General features: G+C 42.7%; 1 protein-coding gene across 2 annotated transcripts in view; it reads right to left on the bottom strand.

The window, feature by feature from the left end:
* LOC134336604 (fas-binding factor 1 homolog) overlaps positions 1–18,309 on the bottom strand; it is a 140,727-nt gene extending 122,418 nt beyond the window's left edge. For both annotated transcript variants that reach the window (XM_063030931.1, XM_063030932.1), the window contains exons 1-4: positions 18,242–18,309; positions 16,116–16,251; positions 6,957–6,984; positions 746–787 (exon numbers count right to left, since the gene is read on the bottom strand). In XM_063030931.1, coding sequence (XP_062887001.1) covers positions 746–787; positions 6,957–6,984; positions 16,116–16,118 — 73 coding nt within the window. In that variant the 5' untranslated portion in view covers positions 16,119–16,251; positions 18,242–18,309. The remainder of the gene's footprint in view (positions 1–745; positions 788–6,956; positions 6,985–16,115; positions 16,252–18,241) is intronic.
* Positions 18,310–19,314: the final 1,005 nt, after the last annotated feature.

Raw genomic sequence — 19,314 nt, 5'->3', positions numbered from 1 at the left:
CACGACATGTAGTTGAGATACAGATGCAGCCTATTTTAAAGGAAAGGAGATACTTCGGCAATTTACAGAGTTATGAAGAACAAGTGCAAGATAGGTTTTGGATCATTTCAGCAAAGCTAGTACTAGGAGATTCATTAGTCCTTTCTGATAGGTAAAGATGTATGGTTTTGAATCTGGTCTCTGACACCTTGTTTCTACACTCTGGACATTTGATAAGCAAAATAAGCCCTTATGAGGAAAGTGCATAGATTTCTATCAGACAAACAGAAATTCTATAGGTATGTTTCAGTTCAGTTTAATTCAGAAATTTTCAAGGTAATTGATGGCTGTGAAAAAGATGATCAAATTAAATGTCTTTTTTTCTCTCCTCTGCACACTTAGCATGTTTAAGCTGGCACACAGAGTCCTGTGTCATCTCTTTCTTTCTTTCCCAGGGCTTCAAACTGAACCTTCCTCCTTCCCAAATTATTCTTTTCTGAAACTATCCAATGTGCATCATTTCCCCATTAATGTTTCACTTATCCTTTCTCTGTTGTTACTGTTCAATATAAACTCTCAGCATTAAGCACTGAGTTTTCATTTCCCCAACTAAAACAAACAAACTTTCTTCAGTCAGCTCTCTGTCATACAAAATATCCCTACAATCCTGTTGTTCCACAGGTGGGCAATAGAGTTGATTTTTAACCATTTAAAGAATAAAGCAAGCAAATAATGCATGAATAATGAACCATTTGGATCGAGTTACCATCGTCACCAAGCAGGTCATCCAGAACATCATCAATCGACTCTGAAAGAAAAAGGTGCAATGGTAGAACCATTAACATAACCGTTTCCCTACTTGCTTGCTTTATAATAAAGCCAAGCCATATAACTACACAGTGCAGAAAGATGAGAAAATATGGAGATGCTAGAAATACTGGCCACACATACAAAATACTGGTGGAACAACAGGCCAGGCAGCATCTATGGAAAAGAGTGAACAGTGGACATTTCAGCCCAAGACCCTTCATCAGGACTGGAGAAAAAAAAGATAAGTTAGAGCAAGAATGTGCAGAGGGTCAAGGATGAAGTACAAAGTAGTAGGTGATAGGTGAAACCAGGAGAGGGAAAGGGGTGAAGTAAAGAGGTGGGAAGCTGATAGGTAAAAGAGATAAAGGGCTAGAGAAGGGAGAAGATAAAAGACCATAGAAGAAAGAGAAGGGGGAGGAGCACCAGAGGGAGGTGATGGGCAGATAAGGAAATAAGATGAGAGCGGGAAACTGGAATGGGGAATGGTGAAGTGGGTGGGGGGGGGGACAATTACTAGAAGTTAGCGAAATCGACGTCCATGCCATTAGGTTGGAGGCCACATAAGGGAATATAAGGTGTTACTCCTCCAACCTGAATGTGGCCTCATCATGGCAGTAGAGGCGGCCACGGACTGACATGTCGCAATGGTCTTCTATCAGCTCTCATCAGATTCCCCTTTCTTCAGCCCTTTATCTCTTTCACCTATCATCGTCTCAGTTCTTTATTTCACCCCCCCCCCAAGTTTCACCTATCACCTACCACCTTCTACTTCTTCCTCCCCTCCCCCCCCCATCCTTGTTTCCAGCCCTGGCCCAGTTCATCGACTGCTTACTCTTTTTCATAGATGCTGCACAGCCTGCTGTGTTTCTCCAATATTTTGTGCAATATAGAAAGAGATAATTTTCCCATTGTGTCTGCTGTCTCTGAGTTATCTAATTAAAGCAGCTCTCCTGATCCTTCCATTTAAATCTGCAAATATCTCCATGTACTCAATGGTAATGAAGTATACTGACAGAATAAGGCACAAGGGATCCACAGAAGCACACAGTATAAAAGGACGGAAATTATGCTGGAACTCCATAAAATATTAGTTAGGCTGCAGTTTGTGTTTGGAGTCTAGTTCTGATCATCTAGCATTCAGAAACAGGTGAAAACTCAAGAAATGAGACAGGAAACCATTACTAGCATAGTTCGGAGCTTGAGATTAGAAGGTTGAGAAAAGATTTCAATAGGTATTCAAGATCATGATGTGTTTAAGTAGAGTGTTCCCATTCACGGATTAACATGAGAAGCACTTGATAGCTTGGACCTGTACACACTGGAGTTTAGAAGAATTGGGTGGAAGGGTTGGATCTCATTGAAACCTGCTGAATATTGAAAGGCCTAGATAGAGTGGATGAGGAGAGTATGTTTCCTTTTGCGGGAGAGTGTAGGACCGGAGGGCATAGCCTCAGAATAGAAAAACATGCCTTTAGAACAGACATAATAAGAAATTATCACGTCTATTCTAAATATTCTGTCTATTTAGCCAGAGGGTGGAGAATCCATGGAATTAATTGCCATAGACAGCTGTAGAGGCCAAGTTATTAGATTAGATTATGAGGACACTCTGTCCTCATTTATTGTCGTTTAGAAATGCATGCATTAGGAAATGATACAATGTTCCTCCAGAGTGATATCACAAAAAAAAGGATAAACCAAAGACTAACACTGACAAAACCACATAATTATAACATATAGTTACAACAGTGCAAAGCAATACCATAATTTGATGAAGAGCAGACAATAGGCATGGTAAAATAAAATCTCAAAGTCCCGATCAACTCCCGATAGTCCCTGATAGAAGGCGGCAAAAGGGAGAAACTCTCCCTGCCATAATTCTCCAGGCACCGATAACTGCCAATGCATTGGAAGCACCTGACCACAGCCGACTCTGAGCCCATCCGAAAACTTCGAGCCTCCGACCAGCCCCTCCCACACAGCCTCCCGAACATCTTCGACCTTGCCCTGGCCGCCGAAACTAGCAAAGCCGAGGACTCGGGGCCTTCTCCTCTGGAGATTCCGGTTCACACAGTAGCAGCGACAGCGAAGCAGGCATTTCAGAAGTTTCTCCAGATGTTCCTCCGTGCTCTCTCACATCTGTCTCCATCAAATCAGGATTGTGCACGGCACCCTACTTGACAGATGACAGACATCACCGGAGTAGCCGCGCACGCTGCATCGCCTCCTCCATCTCCTCCTCCTCCTTATTGATCATAAGACTATAAAGCATAGGAGCAGAATTAGGCAATGCTGCTCATCGAGTCTGCTCCACTATTATATCATGACTGATTTATTATCCCTCTCAACCCCATTTTCCTACATTAACCCAGTAACTATTGTTGCCCTTACTAATCAAGAACCTATCATCTATCAAACTCTGCCCTAAATATACCCAACGACTTGGTATGCACAGTCATCTGTAGCAATGAATTCACACAGATTCAACACCCTCAGGCTACAGAAAATTTTCCTCCGTCTACGTTCTAAATGGATGTTCATCTATTCCGAGTCTGTGCCCTCTGATCCTATACTCCCCCACTGTGGGAAATATCCTCTTGATATCCACTATCTGGGCCTTTCAATATTCGATAGGTTTCAATGAGATCCTTACCCCCATTCTTCTAAACTCCAGCAAGAAGAGGCCTACAGCCATCAAACTCTCCTCATATGTTAACCCTTTCATTCCCAGAATCATTCCATGAAACTCCAATATCATCACATCTTTTCTTAGGTAGGAGGCCCAAAACTACTCACAATACTCCAAGTACAGTCTGACCAACTCCTTATAAAGACTCAGATTACATTCTTGTTTTTATATTTTAGTCCTCTCAAAATGAATGCTAACATTGCATTTGTCTTCCTTACCACTGACTAAACCTGCAAGTTAACCTTAGAGGATTCAGCACAAGAGCTTCCAGGTCCCTTTGCATCTCTGATTTTTTAATTTTCTCCCCATTTAAAAATAGACCATGCCATTATTTCTTCTGCCAAAGTGCATGACCATGCACTTCCCTACACTATATTCCATCTGCCACTTCTTTGCACGCTCTCTTAATCTGTCTATGTCCTTCTGCAGACACCCTGCTTCCTCAACACTACATGCTCCTCCACCTATTTTCATATTGTCCACACACTTGGCCACAAAGCCAGTAATTCCTTTATCCAAATCATTGACATATAATATAAAAAGCAGTGGTTCCAAACCAACCCCACCCCTGCGGCACACCATTAGTCACCGGCAGCCAACTAGAAAATGCCCCCTTATTCCCACTCTTCCCCTCTTGTCAGTCAGCCAATCTACTGTCCGTGCTAGTATTTTTTCTGGAAGATCATGGCTCTTACCTTATTAAGCAGCCTCATGAGAGGCCTTCTGAAAATCCAAATAAACAACATCCACTGACTCTCCTTTGCCTACCCTGCCTGTTATTTCCTCAAAGAATTCCAACAGATGTCAGGCAAGATTTCCTCTTAAGGAAGCCATATTGACTTTGGCCTATTTGTCATATGTGCCTCTAAGTACCCCAAAACCTCATCCTTAACAATGGATTCCAGCATCTTCCCAACCATTGAAGTCAGGCTAACTGACCTACAATTTCCTTTCTTCTGTTCCCTCCTTTCTTAAGGAGTGAAGTGACATTTTCAATTTTCCGGTCATCCTTAACCATTCCAGAATCTAGTGATTCATGAAAGGTCACGACTAATGCCTCCACAATCTCTGCAGCCACCTCTTTCTGAATCCAGGGGTGTAGTCCATCTGGTCTTATCTGCCTTCAGACCTTTCAGCTTCTCAAGCACCTTCTCTTTAGTAATGGCAACGACATTCACTTTTGCCCCCAACACTCACATTTTTAGCATTTTTCTAGTGTCTTCCAGAGTGAATACTGGTGCAAAATACTTAAAAAGTTCATCTGCCGTTTCCTTGTCCATTACATGGCTTGCCCACAGAAGGCAAAGGGTGGTTGTAGATGGTTTGTATCCTGCATGGAGGTCAGTGACCAGTGGAGTTCGCAGGGATCTGTTCTGGGAGCCCTCCACTTTGTGATTTTTATATACGACTTGGATGACGAAGTAGAAGGATGGTTAGTAAGCTGGGGGTGTTGTGGATAGTCAGGAGTGTTGTCAGAGGTTACAGCATAACATAGATAGGATGCAGAACTAGGCTGAGAAGTGGCAGATGTAGTTCAACCCAGATAAGTGTGAAGTGGTTCAATTTTGCAGACAGAATATAATATTAATAGTAAGACTCTTGGCAGTGTGGAGGATCAGCGACATGCTTGGGGTCCTTGTCCATAGCTGCTGCACAGGTTGACAGTGTTGTTAAGAAAGCGTATGGTAAGTTAGCCTTCATTAACCATGGGATTGAGTTCAAGGTAATGTTGAGTGAGGTAATGTTACAGCCATCCAAAACCTTAGTTAGACCCCACTTGGAGTACTGTGTTCAGTTCTGGTCACCTCATTACACTTCACCACATCTGGACACTATAGAGAGAGTGCAGAGGAGATTTACAAGGATATTGTCTGGATTGGAGAGCATGCCTTATGAAAACAGGTTGAGTGAACTTGGCCTTTTCTCCTTGGAGCGATGGAGGATGAGAGGTGACTTGATAGAGGTGTATAAAATGATGAGAGGCATTGATTGTGTGGATAGCCAGAGGCTTTTTCCCAAGAATGAAATGGCTAACATGAGGGGGCACAGTTTCCAGGTGTTCGAAAGTAGGTACAAGGGGGATGTTGGATGTCAGTTTTTCCACACAGAGAGTGGTAGGTGCATGGAATGCACTGCCAGTGAAGGTAGTAGAGGCGGATACAATAGGGTCTTTTAAGGAACTCTTAGATAGGTACATGGAGCTTAGAAAAATAGAGGGCTACGTGGTAGGGAAATTCTAGGCAGTTCCATTCGGATATGTCCATACATGGCCTCCTCTACTGCCATGATGAGGCTAAGCGCAGGTTGAAGGAGCAACACCTCATATACCATCTGGGTAGTCTCCAGCCCCTTGGTATGAACATCGAATTCTCCAACTTCCGGTAATTTCCCCTCCCCCTCCCTTCCCCTATCCCAGTTTCACTCTGCCCCCTCCCCTAGCTGCCTACTACCTCCCTTATGGTTCCGCCTCCTTCTACATTGAGCTTTCGCCTTTTCCTTCTTCACCTTTCCTGCCTCCCCTTCCTGCTTCCCCTCCCCCACCCTTACTGGTTTTTCACCTGGAACCTTCCAGCCTTCTCCTTCCCAACCTCCCCCCACCTTCTTTATAGGGCCTCTGCCCCTTCCCTCTACAGTCCTGATGAACGGTTCCGGCCTGAAATGTTGACTGATCATTTCCACGGATGCTGCCCCACCTGCTGAGTTCCTCCAGCGTGCTGTGAGTGCTTCCTAGAGTAGTTATATGGTCAGCACAACATTGTGGGCTGAAGGGCCTGTAATGTGCTGTAGATTTCTATGTTTCAATGTTATGTTACTAACTCTCCAGCATTATTTTCCAATGTCCTGATATCCACTTGTCTCTCTTTTACTCTTTACATTTCTGAAAAAACCTTTTGTATCCTCTTTTATATTAACATCTAGCTTCCCTTCATATTTCATCTCTTCTCTTTTTATTGTTTTTTTGTTGTCTTCTGGTGATTTTTAAAAGCTTCTTAACCCTCTAATGCCCGCTATTTTTGCTATATTATATGCCCTTTCTTTTGCTTTTGTCCTGTCTTTGACTTCCCTCGTCAGCCACGATTGCCTCATCCTCCCTTTACCAACTGTGTATATTAGATAACTGTGTCACTGAGTATACTTAAAGCAGAGGTTGATAGGGTCTTGATTGGTAAAGGTAGCAAAGCAAGAGGCAGCAGAATGGGATTGAAAGGGGAAATAATTCAGCCATGATGAAATGGCGGAGTAGACTCAATTAACCAAATGGCCTAATTCTGCCCCTATGTCTAATGGTCTTGATGTTACATCTGAGAAAAGGTTCACTTCCTTGATTGTCCAGAGTCAGTGCTACAAGTGGAATCCCGGTGTTCACTCCAATAAAGATAGGCACTTTGTTGTTCAATGATGTGTAAATGCTTCTGCCATCAATGGCTCTCCCCTTTGAAAGCAAGTGAATAAAATTAGAAGACATATTGTTGCCTACCTCGAAAACCTTTCTTCTGTTTTGATACCTGAAATACAAAAAAAACCAATTCATTCACATTTTACTCTCAATGTAATAAACCTTTAAAAGCTCTAAAAGAAAAACTCCTGTAGCAAAAAAGATTAAAATATAAAATTATTAAAATTAAGTAATCTTTCAAAATAACACTGCACAAAATTCATTTCAATGGCACATAAGCATGAAGATCTGTGGGATACAGTCATGAGGACACTGAAAATGCATCATAGGTATCTACCGGATTATATAGAATTGGACAGATTACAGTCAGTCACCTGCGGATTGAAAATACTGTATGGGATCCCCCCACTATCCAAAGGTAGAGCAGAAATGGCATAAAGCGAAGAAGCAATTACGATTAATTTATATGGGAAAAAGTTTTTGAGCATTCCCAGACCCAAAAAATAACCTACCAAATAACACATAAAACTTAAAATAACAGTAACATATAGTAAAAGCAGGAATGCTATGATAAATACACAGCCTATATAAAGTAGAAATAATGTATGTACAGTCACTTACCAGAATCGGGAAGACAGCGAGCACACTGGAAGGTTCACGCATTTTTCTAGCATACAGTTCTTAGTTAGCACTCAAAACTTCCTGCATTTAGTTGGGATGCCAGTAGCTTATTACTTTTATCTCCAAACACATAAAATTGACTTTTTAATTTAAGCAGATTTCTTTCAATAGGATAAGTTAGTAATAAATTATATTGTGATTGAAGTTCAACCCTTTGTTTAAATAAATCAACATTCGGAGAAACTGCATAAGTGTTATCCAAGTCAGTTCAAAGCTATGGCGTGCACGCTGTCTCTATAATGGCTCACTGCAAAACAAACGCTGAACGTTATTTTCGCTTTTCGCCACTCTCACTGCTCGGGGTGCACACTGCCTCGATAATGGCTCGCTGCAAAACAAACGCTGAACGCTATTTTCGCTGAGGCAGTATCAGCGTTCCCAAAAGAGCTATGATGGTTGCATCTGTACTGAACGTGTACAGACTTTTTTCTTGTCATTATTCCCTAAACAATACAGTATAACAACTATTTACATAGCATTTACATTGTATTAGGTATTATAAGTAATCTAGAGATGATTTAAAGTATACAGTATACAGGAGGATGTGTGTAGGTTATTTGCAAACACTATACCATTTTATATAAGGGAGTTGAGCATCTGCGAAATTTGGTATCCACGGGGGGGGGGGGGGCCCAGAACCAATCACCTGCGGATACGGAGGGCTGACTGTACTTGATATCAAATTATCCAATGTGGACTGTAGCATGTAACCTACAGGCCTCCTCTAACCTTAAACAATTGAATGTGTTCAGAGACAGAAGGGACTCCCCATCAGTACTATTTAAAGAAATCAATCATTACCTTTAGATTAATTGCCAGGTAACTTTTTCGATATTTGCTATGATTCTAAAAGGAATTAGCATTCTAAGGTCACTTGTGGTTGCAGAAATCTACAGAAAACAAAAGGGATTAACCTACTTTCACCTCATCTTCACTTATCTACCTGATGCAAACGTCCTGATATGGTAAGAAATGCCACTTACAAATTGCCTATTGCTAATTCCCATCTTGACATGGGACATTCTTCACCATGTTGTGTGACACCATTATTGTGCTAGATTAGCTCAACATTGAGCATTGTATTCTTGAAAGCTTCTAATTGCTCCGAACAAGTGACCCAGCCTCACCAAAGTGGATTGAAATCAATAATATACTTAAGTATTTTAGTAATAAGGTGGAGAAGAAACCCAATAGGCTGAATCACCTTGGACCCAGTCTATTGTTGAGACTAATTTAAAGCAGTACCCCACCCTGTTCCACAAGGATCAGTGCGAGGAGCTCTGCTATTTAAGATATATGTAAGTGATTTCAACAGAAATACAGGGGGACTGATTAGTAAATTTGCATATTTGTGAGTTGTAGTTAGTGAAGAACGTTTGTTAGCAGGTTTGGGATGACAATGCTGAATTACAAGTCTAATGCTGGTGAATGAGCAGGAGGGCTACATGGAGTACATAGTGCAGATTAAGGAAGGGAAAGCACAACCTTATTCAAGGTGTGAAACATTATCTTGACTGCCAATGACAAGACGGTATCTACGATATTTTCACCCCTTTCAGATAAACAGAATTCTCAATGTTGGGCGAGCAGCTATGTTCTTTAATCAACATCTAATCCACCTATTATTACAATATGGATGATCAATGCCTTTCAAAATGATTGTGAATTCACCAATGTTTGGCTTAACTTCAAAGACATTAATCACAACATACATTTTAAGTTTTTCGGCATTTCTTCCCTGTTCTGCATAAGTCTGTACAGAAACTGCTCATTCCCATTTAAGGTGATGTTTAAAGTGAGAATTCAAAGGAAGTCAAAGCCTTCAACTCCTCCATTAACAATAACCCAACACCAGAAAAGTAACAACCTCTTCCAGTGTTTTCCTCTAATGGGTTGACTGATCTACTACCTTGTTTCTGTAACTCTTGATACCTCTGTTTAAATATTTTTTTCTGAACTCAAATCTCACAATACATCTGACAAATTTAAGTTCATTATAGCAAACTAATCGGAGATAAAACAGTGAATGTGAAACTATAAGATTGTTGCAAAAACCCAGGATGCTTACTCATATCCTTGTTACGTCCTTACCAGAATCAGAATTAGTATCCAGCTTAATATTACTGGCATACATTGTGAAATTTGTCCTTATGCGGCAGTGGTGCAATGCAATACATAATAATAAAATCTGTGAATTACAGGAAATATATATAAATAAAATAGTTTAATTAAATGAGCAGTCCAAAGTAAGTAGTGAAGTAGCGTTCATGGGTTCAACGTCCATTCAGAAATCCGATAGCAGAGGGAAAGAAGTTGTTCCTGAATCATTGTGTATGTGCTTTCAGGATCCTGTATCTCCTCCCTGATGGCAGCAATGAGAAGGGGGCACGTCCCGGGTGATGAGGGTCCTTAATGATGTATGCCGCCTTTTTGATGCATCACTCCTTGAAGATGTCCTGGATGCTACAGAAACTAGTGCCCATAAATGAGTTGAATTCACAAATTTCATAGAAACATAGAACATAGAAACATAGAAAATAGGTGCAGGAGTAGGCCATTCGGCCCTTCGAGCCTGCACCGCCATTTATTATGATCATGGCTGATCATCCAACTCAGAACCCCACCCCAGCCTTCCCTCCATACCCCCTGACCCCCGTAGCCACAAGGGCCATATCTAACTCCCTCTTAAATATAGCCAATGAACTGGCCTCAACTGTTTCCTGTGGCAGAGAATTCCACAGATTCACCACTCTCTGTGTGAAGAAGTTTTTCCTAATCTCGGTCCTAAAAGGCTTCCCCTCTATCCTCAAACTGTGGCCCCTCGTTCTGGACTTCCCAACATCGGGAACAACCTTCCTGCATCTAGCCTGTCCAATCCCTTTAGGATTTTATACGTTTCAATCAGATTCCCCCTCAATCTTCTAAATTCCAATGAGTACAAGCCCAGTTCATCCAGTCTTTCTTCATATGAAAGTCCTGCCATCCCAGGAATCAATCTGGTGAACCTTCTTTGTACTCCCTCTATGGCAAGGATGTCTTTCCTCAGATTAGGGGATCAAAACTGCACACAATACTCCAGGTGTGGTCTCACCAAGGCCTTGTACAACTGCAGTAGTACCTCCCTGCTCCTGTACTCGAATCCTCTTGCTATAAATGCCAGCATACCATTCGCCTTTTTCACCGCCTGCTGTACCTGCATGCCCACTTTCAATGACTGGTGTATAATGACACCCAGGTCTCGTTGCACCTCCCCTTTTCCTAATTGGCCACCATTCAGATAATAATCTGTTTTCCTATTTTTGCCACCAAAGTGGATAACTTCACATTTATCCACATTAAATTGCATCTGCCATGAATTTGCCCACTCACCCAACCTATCCAAGTCACCCTGCATCCTCTTAGCATCCTCCTCACAGTTAACACTGCCACCCAGCTTCGTGTCATCCGCAAACTTGGAGATGCTGCATTCAATTCCCTCATCCAAGTCATTAATATATATTGTAAACAACTGGGGTCCCAGCACTGAGCCTTGCGGTACCCCACTAGTCACCGCCTGCCATTCTGAAAAGGTCCCGTTTATTCCCACTCTTTGCTTCCTGTCTGCTAACCAATTCTCCACCCACACCAATACCTTACCCCCAATACCGTGTGCTTTAAGTTTGCACACTAATCTCCTGTGTGGGACCTTGTCAAAAGCCTTTTGAAAATCCAAATATACCACATCCACTGGTTCTCCCCTATCCACTCTACTAGTTACATCCTCAAAAAATTCTATGAGATTCGTCAGACATGATTTTCCTTTCACAAATCCATGCTGACTTTGTCCGATGATTTTACCGCTTTCTAGTTTCTTTCGATCCTGTGCAGTGCCCCCTGCCCCACACCAGACGATGATACAAACAGTTAGAATGTTCTCCACGTTTGCAAGTGTCTTTGGTGACATACCACACCTCTTCAAACTCCTAATGAAATTTAGCAGCTGTCATGCCTTCTTCGTAACTGCATAGATTTGTTGGGCCCAGGATAAATCCTCAGAGCCACCCAGGAACTTGAAAGTGCTCACTCTTTCCAGTTCTGATCCACTGTGTGGTCCCTCATCTTACCCATTCTGAAGTCCACCGTCAGTTCTTTGGTCTTATTGACATTGAGTGCCAGGCTGTTGCCACAAAAAACACTCAACTCGCTGATATATCTCACTTCTGCACGCCCTCTCATCACCATCTGAGATTATGCCAACAACAGTTGCGTCGTCAGCAAATTTATAGATGGCATTTGAGCTGTGCCCTAGCCACACAGTCATGCTTGTCAAGAGTAGAGCAGTGGCCTAAGCACACATCCTTGAGGTGCGCTAGTGTCAATTATCAGCAAGGTGACGTTATTCCTGATCTGCACAGACCGCGGTCTTCCGGTGAGGAAGTCAAGGATCCAGTTGCGGAGGGAGGTACAAAGGACTAATCTGGTCAATGTATATCTCTATAGAATACCTCAGCTATTCAAAGGTTCCAAAGGTACATTTAATGTCAGAGAAATATATACAATATACATCCTGAAATGCTTTTTCTTCACAACCATCCATGAAAACAGAGGAGTGTCCCAAAGATTGAATGACAGTTAAATGTTAGAACCCCAAAGCCCCCCCAGCTCCGCCCTCCCATGCATAAGCAGCAGCAAAACAACAATCCCCTCCTCCCCTACCAGCAAAAAAAAAGCAGCACAGCACACTTGGACACAAACTTGCAGTATCCCAAAGACTACTTGTTCACCCAGTAATTCAACATACCACAGGCTCTCTCTCTCTCCTCCTAATAAGGGAAAAAGAGGTGTCCCCATTTTACAGCGAGAGGGGAGACATAACACAACAACTCGCTGATTTATTATGTTAAAAGTCCATTGCATTGCTCTTTCCAAGCTCTGTGCCTAAAGAACTCGGGTCTCTGGGCTCACAGCCAGCAGCCAGCTTGCTGCTTTCGATCTTCCATCTCCCACGACACACTGATTCCCTACGGAGGCACAGACCTCGAGTGTGCCCGCCTTCAAGAGTCACAAAATACCAGAGCTCAGAAGGCGAGCTAAGTTTCTAGGCCGCATCCTTGGTATATCAAATAACAGCCAGTCATGAGACCCCGAGAATGGGTCCCATTCCCGCTATTCAATTGCAAGATGAAGATAGCCACTGTTTTTGGGCCCCTGATATAGAAAGGTTTAATAACCCCAAGTCTATAAAAATTAGTCATTGAAACTATTCCCACCAATACCTCCAAAATTCAGCCCTTCTACCACAAAGAGGGGCAAGGACAGAAGGTGTCAGGAAACACAACCACCTCCAGATTTCCTTCTACATGGAAATGTATTGCCACTCCATTTCCTGACACTGCTTACCACCAAAATAGTGGGAGTGCCTCCACTGGAGAGACTGCTGTTGTTTAAGAAGGCACCATTGCCACCATCCTTCCCAAGGGCACTTAGGCATGCTCCATGGATACTCTACTTCCAATGAAGCCCACATGACGTGAATGAAAACATTTTTAAAAATTAAAACTATAAGACAATAAGATGAAGGAGCAGAAGTCGGCCATTCAGCCCATCGAGTCTGCTCCGCCATTTTATCATGAGCTGATCCATTCTCCCATTTAGTCCCACTCCTCGCCTTCTCACCATAACATTTGATGCCCTGGCTATTCAGATACCTATCAATCTCTGGCTTAAATACACCCAATGACTTGGCCTCCACTGCCACCCGTGGCAACAAATTCCACAGACTCACCACCCTCTGGCTAAAAAAATTTCTTCGCATCTCTGTTCTGAACGGGTGCCCTTCAATCCTTAACTCATACCCTCTTGTACTAGACTGCTCCCACCATGGGAAACAACTTTGCCACATCCACTCTGTCCATGCCTTTCAACATTCGAAATGTTTCTATGAGGTCCCCCCTCATTCTTTGCAACTCCAAGGAGTACAGTCCAAGAGCGGACAAACGTTCCTCATATGTTAAACCTCTCATTCCCGGAATCATTCTAGTGAATCTTCTCTGAACCCTCTCCAATGTCAGCACATCCTTTCTTAAATAAGGAGCCCAAAACTGCCCACAGTACTCCAAGTGAGGTCTTACCAGTGCCTTATAGAGCCTCAACATCACATCCCTGCTCCTATACTCTATTCCTCTAGAAATGAATGCCAACATTGCATTCACCTTCTTCACCACCGACTCAACCTGGAGGTTAACTTTAAGGGAATCCTGTACGAGGACTCCCAAGTCCCGTTGCATCTCAGAACTTTGAATTCTCTCCCTATTTAAATAATAGTCTGCCTATTTATTTCTTCTACCAAAGTGCACAACGATACACTTTCCAACATTGTATTTCATTTGCCATTTCTCTGTCCATTCTCCCAATCTATCCAAGTCTCTCTGCAGACTCTGTTTCCTCAGCACTACCAGCTCCTTGTGGAGGAATTTTCAATCATCAAAGGGTTAAAATGAACAAAATGGGAAAAATGCTTAAAGCCTGTGAAAGGTTGGGGGGGGGGCGGGAACTGAATGCACCAGTCTGTCCCTGCTTTTGTAATTCTTTATCACATAGTAGCATATTTCTGCTAGAGCGGCTTCCTTATCGTGATTAAAGGGCAACAGAATGTAGTGTGTGTCTGCACAGAGGTCATGTATCAGGGTTGACTGTGAATGTTGATTTAAACCCCAAGGCCTGCATCCTATTGCCTCATCAATGGAATGCGCTGTGATCATGAGTGCGTGAACAGCCGATAACTAACCGATACCCCTGCTTGTAGAGCTTACCGATATGTACTCAACTGTATAAATGAAGCTGTACTTGAAGCTGTTTTTGGAACTCTGACACCCATCACTTAGGGAAGAGTTCCCCGTGGTATCACGAATAAAGATTGGTTGAAGCAATCTCCTCCGTGTCTGAGTGCAGTTCCTAATATTTCTCCGACACCCCTCCACCTATCTTTGAATCATCAGCAAACTTAGCCACAAAGCCATCTATTCCATAATCCAAATCATTGATGTACAATGTAAAAAGAAGCGGCCCCAACACGGACCCCTGCGGAACACCACTGGTAACCGGCAGCCAACCAGAATGGGATCCCTTTATTCCCACTGTCCGTTTCCTGCCGATCAGCCAACGCTCTATCCACGTATGTTTCTTTCCCGTAATTCCATGGGCTCTTATCTTGTTTAGCAGCCTCATGTGCGGCAAAGGCCTTCTGAAAATCCAAATCTACTGCATCTCCCTTGTCTAGCCTATATGTAATTTCCTCAAAAAATTGCAATAGGTTTGTCAGGCAGGATTTTCCTTTAACTAACACCAAAAAAATTCTAAAATTTAAATTTCAATTCTATTTCACAACACACTCTCCAGATAGTGCTATTGTTTCAACCCGAATGGAATGAGCATCACAAAACACAATCAGAATCAGTTTTATTATCACCGGCATGTATCATGAAATTTGTTAACTTAACAGCAGCAGTTCAATGCAATACATAATCTGGAAGAAAAAATAACAATAAACAATTACAGTATACATATATTGAATAGATTAAAGATCATACAACAAAAAGAAATAATATATATTAAAAAGTGAGGTAGTGTTCACGGGTTCAATGTCCTTTTGGGAATCGGATGGCAGAGGAGAAGAAGCTGTTCCTGAGCGTGTGCCTTCAGGCTTCTGTACCTCCTACCTGATGGTAACAGTGAGAAAAGGGCATGCCCTGGGTGCTGGAGGTCCTTAATAATGGACGCTGCCTTCTGAGACTCCGCTCCCCGAAGACGTCCTGGGTACTTTGTAGGCTAGTACCCAAGATGCTGACTAAATTTACAACCTTCTGCAGCTTCTTTTGGTTCTGTGCAGTAGCCCCCCATATCAAACAGTGATGCAGCCTGTCACAATGCTCTCCATGGTACATCTATAGAAGCTAGATGTATTTATTGACATACCAAATCTCTTCAAACTCCTAATGAAGTATAGTCACTGTCCTGCCTTCTTTATAGCTGCATCGATATGTTGGGACCAGGTTAGGTTCTCAGAGATCTTGACACCCAGGAACTTGAAGCTGCTCACTCTCTCCACTTCTGATCCCTCTCTGAGAATTGATATGTGTTCCCTAGTCTTACTCTTCCTGAAGTCCACAATCAGCTTTTTCACCTTACTGACATTGTGCAAGGATGTTGCTGCCACACCACTCCACTATCTCGCTCCTGTATGCCCTCTCATCTCCATTTGAGATTCTACCAACAATGGTTATATCATCAGCAAATTTATTAATGGTATTTGACCTATGCCTAGTCACACAGTCATGGGTGTATACAGAGAAGAGCAGTGGGCTATAAGCACACACTCTTGAGGTGCACCAGTGTTGATCGTCAGCAAGGAGCTAATATCACCAATCCGCAGAGATTGTGGTCTTCTGGTTAGAAAGTCGAGGATCCAATTGCAGAAGGAGGTATAGAGGCCTAGGTTCTGTAATTTCTTAATCAGGATTGTGGAAATGATGGTATTAAATGCTGAGCTATAATCAATGAACAGCAAGTCCCCCAACTTACCATATCTGGTTAACTTCAAAACCAAACTTGCGTAGGTACCTCAGCACCCCTTACTGCAAGGAGTCTTGAAACAGATGAGTCCTGCCAAAATCCAATTCCTGTACTGCATTGGTGTCAAAGGTATCTACCAGCTCATCTGTTCAAAGGAAAACAAAAGAAAAAGATTTGAGATGGTGATATTGTAAAATGAAATAACATGAGGAAATTCAGAAGTCAAAAAACTGCAGATGCTGAATATCTGAGGGAAAAAAGCACGGATATGCAGAAGGTCAGGCAGCATCTCTGGAGAGTAACAGAGTTAATGCTTCAGATCAATTATTTGTGAACAAGCTGACAGCTTGCACTGGTACAAGACTCAGCATTCACCTGAAGGGTCATTGACCTGCAGTACACTGTTTCTCTCAACACATATGCTGCCTGGCTTGCAAGGGATCTCCAGCAATTTTTATTTTTACTTAACTACAGAATCTTTGTTTACCTTATTCAGCTGTTATACTTAAACATAGTTTTGATACACAGATTTTTAAAAAGCTGATAAAAAGATGGCAACAGCAAGCAGTTACAGTATGCCACACTTGATATATTTATGTCACATATTGCAACTGCCTGAACTACTCATATTTATCACATGATCTTAGGAGTGGAGCCAAGCTTTATTTGGCACATTGCTGAATATCCAGTCTTTAGAAATGTAACAAATATTCTAATGTCTCAACATTATTCATACTGAAAGACCGTATTTTCCCTTTAGTTCAATGCTACGTGGAAATACAGTGGATTCCCGTTAATTAGGTCATTGGTTATTTGGGTCAGCCGCTTATTTAGGACAACTCTTAAAAGAACAAAAACTAATGGAGAATGTAGCTAGAATTCCCTCTGTTTACTACGGTGATTAGTTGGGACAGGTAACTGTCGCTGAACAGTTTCTAACTAGCGTCAGACTCATGCAATTGCACGGCTATTGGACACTACACCGCGCTTACAGCAAACAGCTTTTAAATAGCAGCAGTTGCCTATGTTTGTATTCAAAAAGTAGTGATATTTGTCACTGATAGCTGGCGAGAAATAAGCAGCAAGGCAATTCAGAACAGTTTTGGTCACTGCATTTTTAAGCATTCAGGCTTGGATATGCCAGAAGTGGCCAGCTATGAAAATGAAACAACTTCACACAAACCAATTGGAAACTATGAAGAATTTAAAGATATTGAAAAATATCTTGAACGCTACAATGAAAATGAAGATTTGGATGATGCAATTGTCGAAAACATTGTATGAAGGCAGTCCATTATCTGCACCAGGTGTCTCTGCTGATTTGGTTCATTGACAGTACAAACACACTCTCCAAGTGCACATCACCATTTCAATAATCCCTTATCTCTATCTTCCACATATTGCTTGGGTCTTGTCTCTGGCAGTTGCTGTTGGGCTGAATAGTACCGAGCCAGAAAAAAAAGATTTGTTTAAGCTCTTCTCCAGAAACTTAGTCATAGTCATACTTTATTGATCCCGGGGGAAATTGGTTAAACTTGTGCAGTAAATGGCCACCACTCCCACCAATGTCACAGTGAAGGCATGCTTCACCACAGATGATTTCTTTTCCAAATAGTCCACAAAAGAAAGGCTGCATCCCAAAGAAGGTAAATGATCCCACATCATGAACCATTGACCAGTTCTCCTGGCTAATATCACTCAGCCAATATCACCCCAGCAACATCTTTGAAGGGAAAAGGAATTATAGTCATTTATAGGTTTACAAAATTATGAGGGGTATAGACCCGCCAGTCTCCATCGCCCCTCCTGTCCACTGCATTAAGCCTGTTCCCCATCCCCACCCCCCACACACGCTGAGTTCCTCCAGATTGTGTGTTGCTGAAGACGACTGCATCAACAGTCGCTTGTGTCATCAACACCAAGTTCTCTGCTCAAGGAGCCGTTCATGAGAGCTTGCAACTGCAACACCGCTTCACTGGCAGCAGAGCGGGTTTGGTTAGGTGGCTACCTAAATGTAGGTTGCCGGTCCATCAGCACATGAAGCCGGGGACACCATCAGGCAGATGGAGTGATACAGCGGGTCTTCTCTCTCAGCCCACTCCCACTCCCTCCCCGCAGCGCAACAACTGTATTACCTGAAGCAGCGGGTAGCGTTGGCCCCGTAACTAACCCACCCCTGGCAACATGAGTACTTCCGGGGCAGCTTCCCCACGCATGCGTCCCCCTGAGCCCGGTCAAATGATAATGTATCAGGCTCCTCGAGTCAGCATGTGACGCGAAAGTTACTAGGGAGATGGTGACGTCACTACCCTTCGTACGCCTGACGTCGTAGTTGTAGTTTAGTCGTTTTCAACTAAAGCCCTGTAGATGCTGAAATAAAACTGAAAACACTCAGTGAATCAGGCAGCATCGATGTGTTAATGAAATGTTACTTTATTCCTCCACGGTTGCTGGCTGAGCTGCTAAGCATTATCAACATTATCTCTTTCTGCAATGGACATAGAACCACAATCTGGAGCAAAAAACAAACTGCTGAAAGCACTTAAAGCAACCAGCATAAAATGCTGGAAGAACTCAGCAGGTCAGTCAGCATCTATTAAAATGAATAAGCAGTTGACTCTTTGGGCCAAGACACTTCTTCAGGACTGAGAAGGAAGGGGGAAGATACCAGAATAAAAAGGTGGGGGTAGGGGAAGGAGGATAATAGGTGAAGCCATGTATGTAGGAAAAGTCAACGGCTGGAGAAGAAAGAATCTGATAGAAGAGGAGAGTGGACCATAGGAGAGAGGGAAGGAGGAGGGGACCCAGAGGTAAGGCCAGAGTAAGAAATAGAAGAAGAGGAGATGAAAAAATACTGGAAGGAGAAATTGATATTCATGCCATCAAGTTGGAGGCTACCCAGATAACAAAGTATAACCTTGGCCTCAAAATCTCCTTGTGCAACTAGACCCCTTGCAGGCCCAGTCAGTATGGATTGGCAATGACAACTGTACCTGCATTGGTACAGGTGCAACACAAGGCTGTGTGCTTAGCCCGCTACTCTACTCGCTTTATACCTATGACTATGGCTAAGCACAGCTCTAATCCCATTGTCAAGTTTGCTGACAACACCACTGTTGTAGGCCCAATCAAAGATGGTGACGAAAAACTGTATACTGAAAATCTGGCTGAGTGGTGCCTCAGCAACAACTCAATGTCAGCAAGACCA

The sequence above is a fragment of the Mobula hypostoma genome, chromosome 22, assembly GCF_963921235.1.
Source record: "Mobula hypostoma chromosome 22, sMobHyp1.1, whole genome shotgun sequence".
NCBI lineage: Eukaryota > Metazoa > Chordata > Chondrichthyes > Myliobatiformes > Myliobatidae > Mobula > Mobula hypostoma.
The sequence above is the reverse complement of the archived record's forward strand: the minus strand, read 5'-3'. Positions and strand labels throughout refer to the sequence as shown.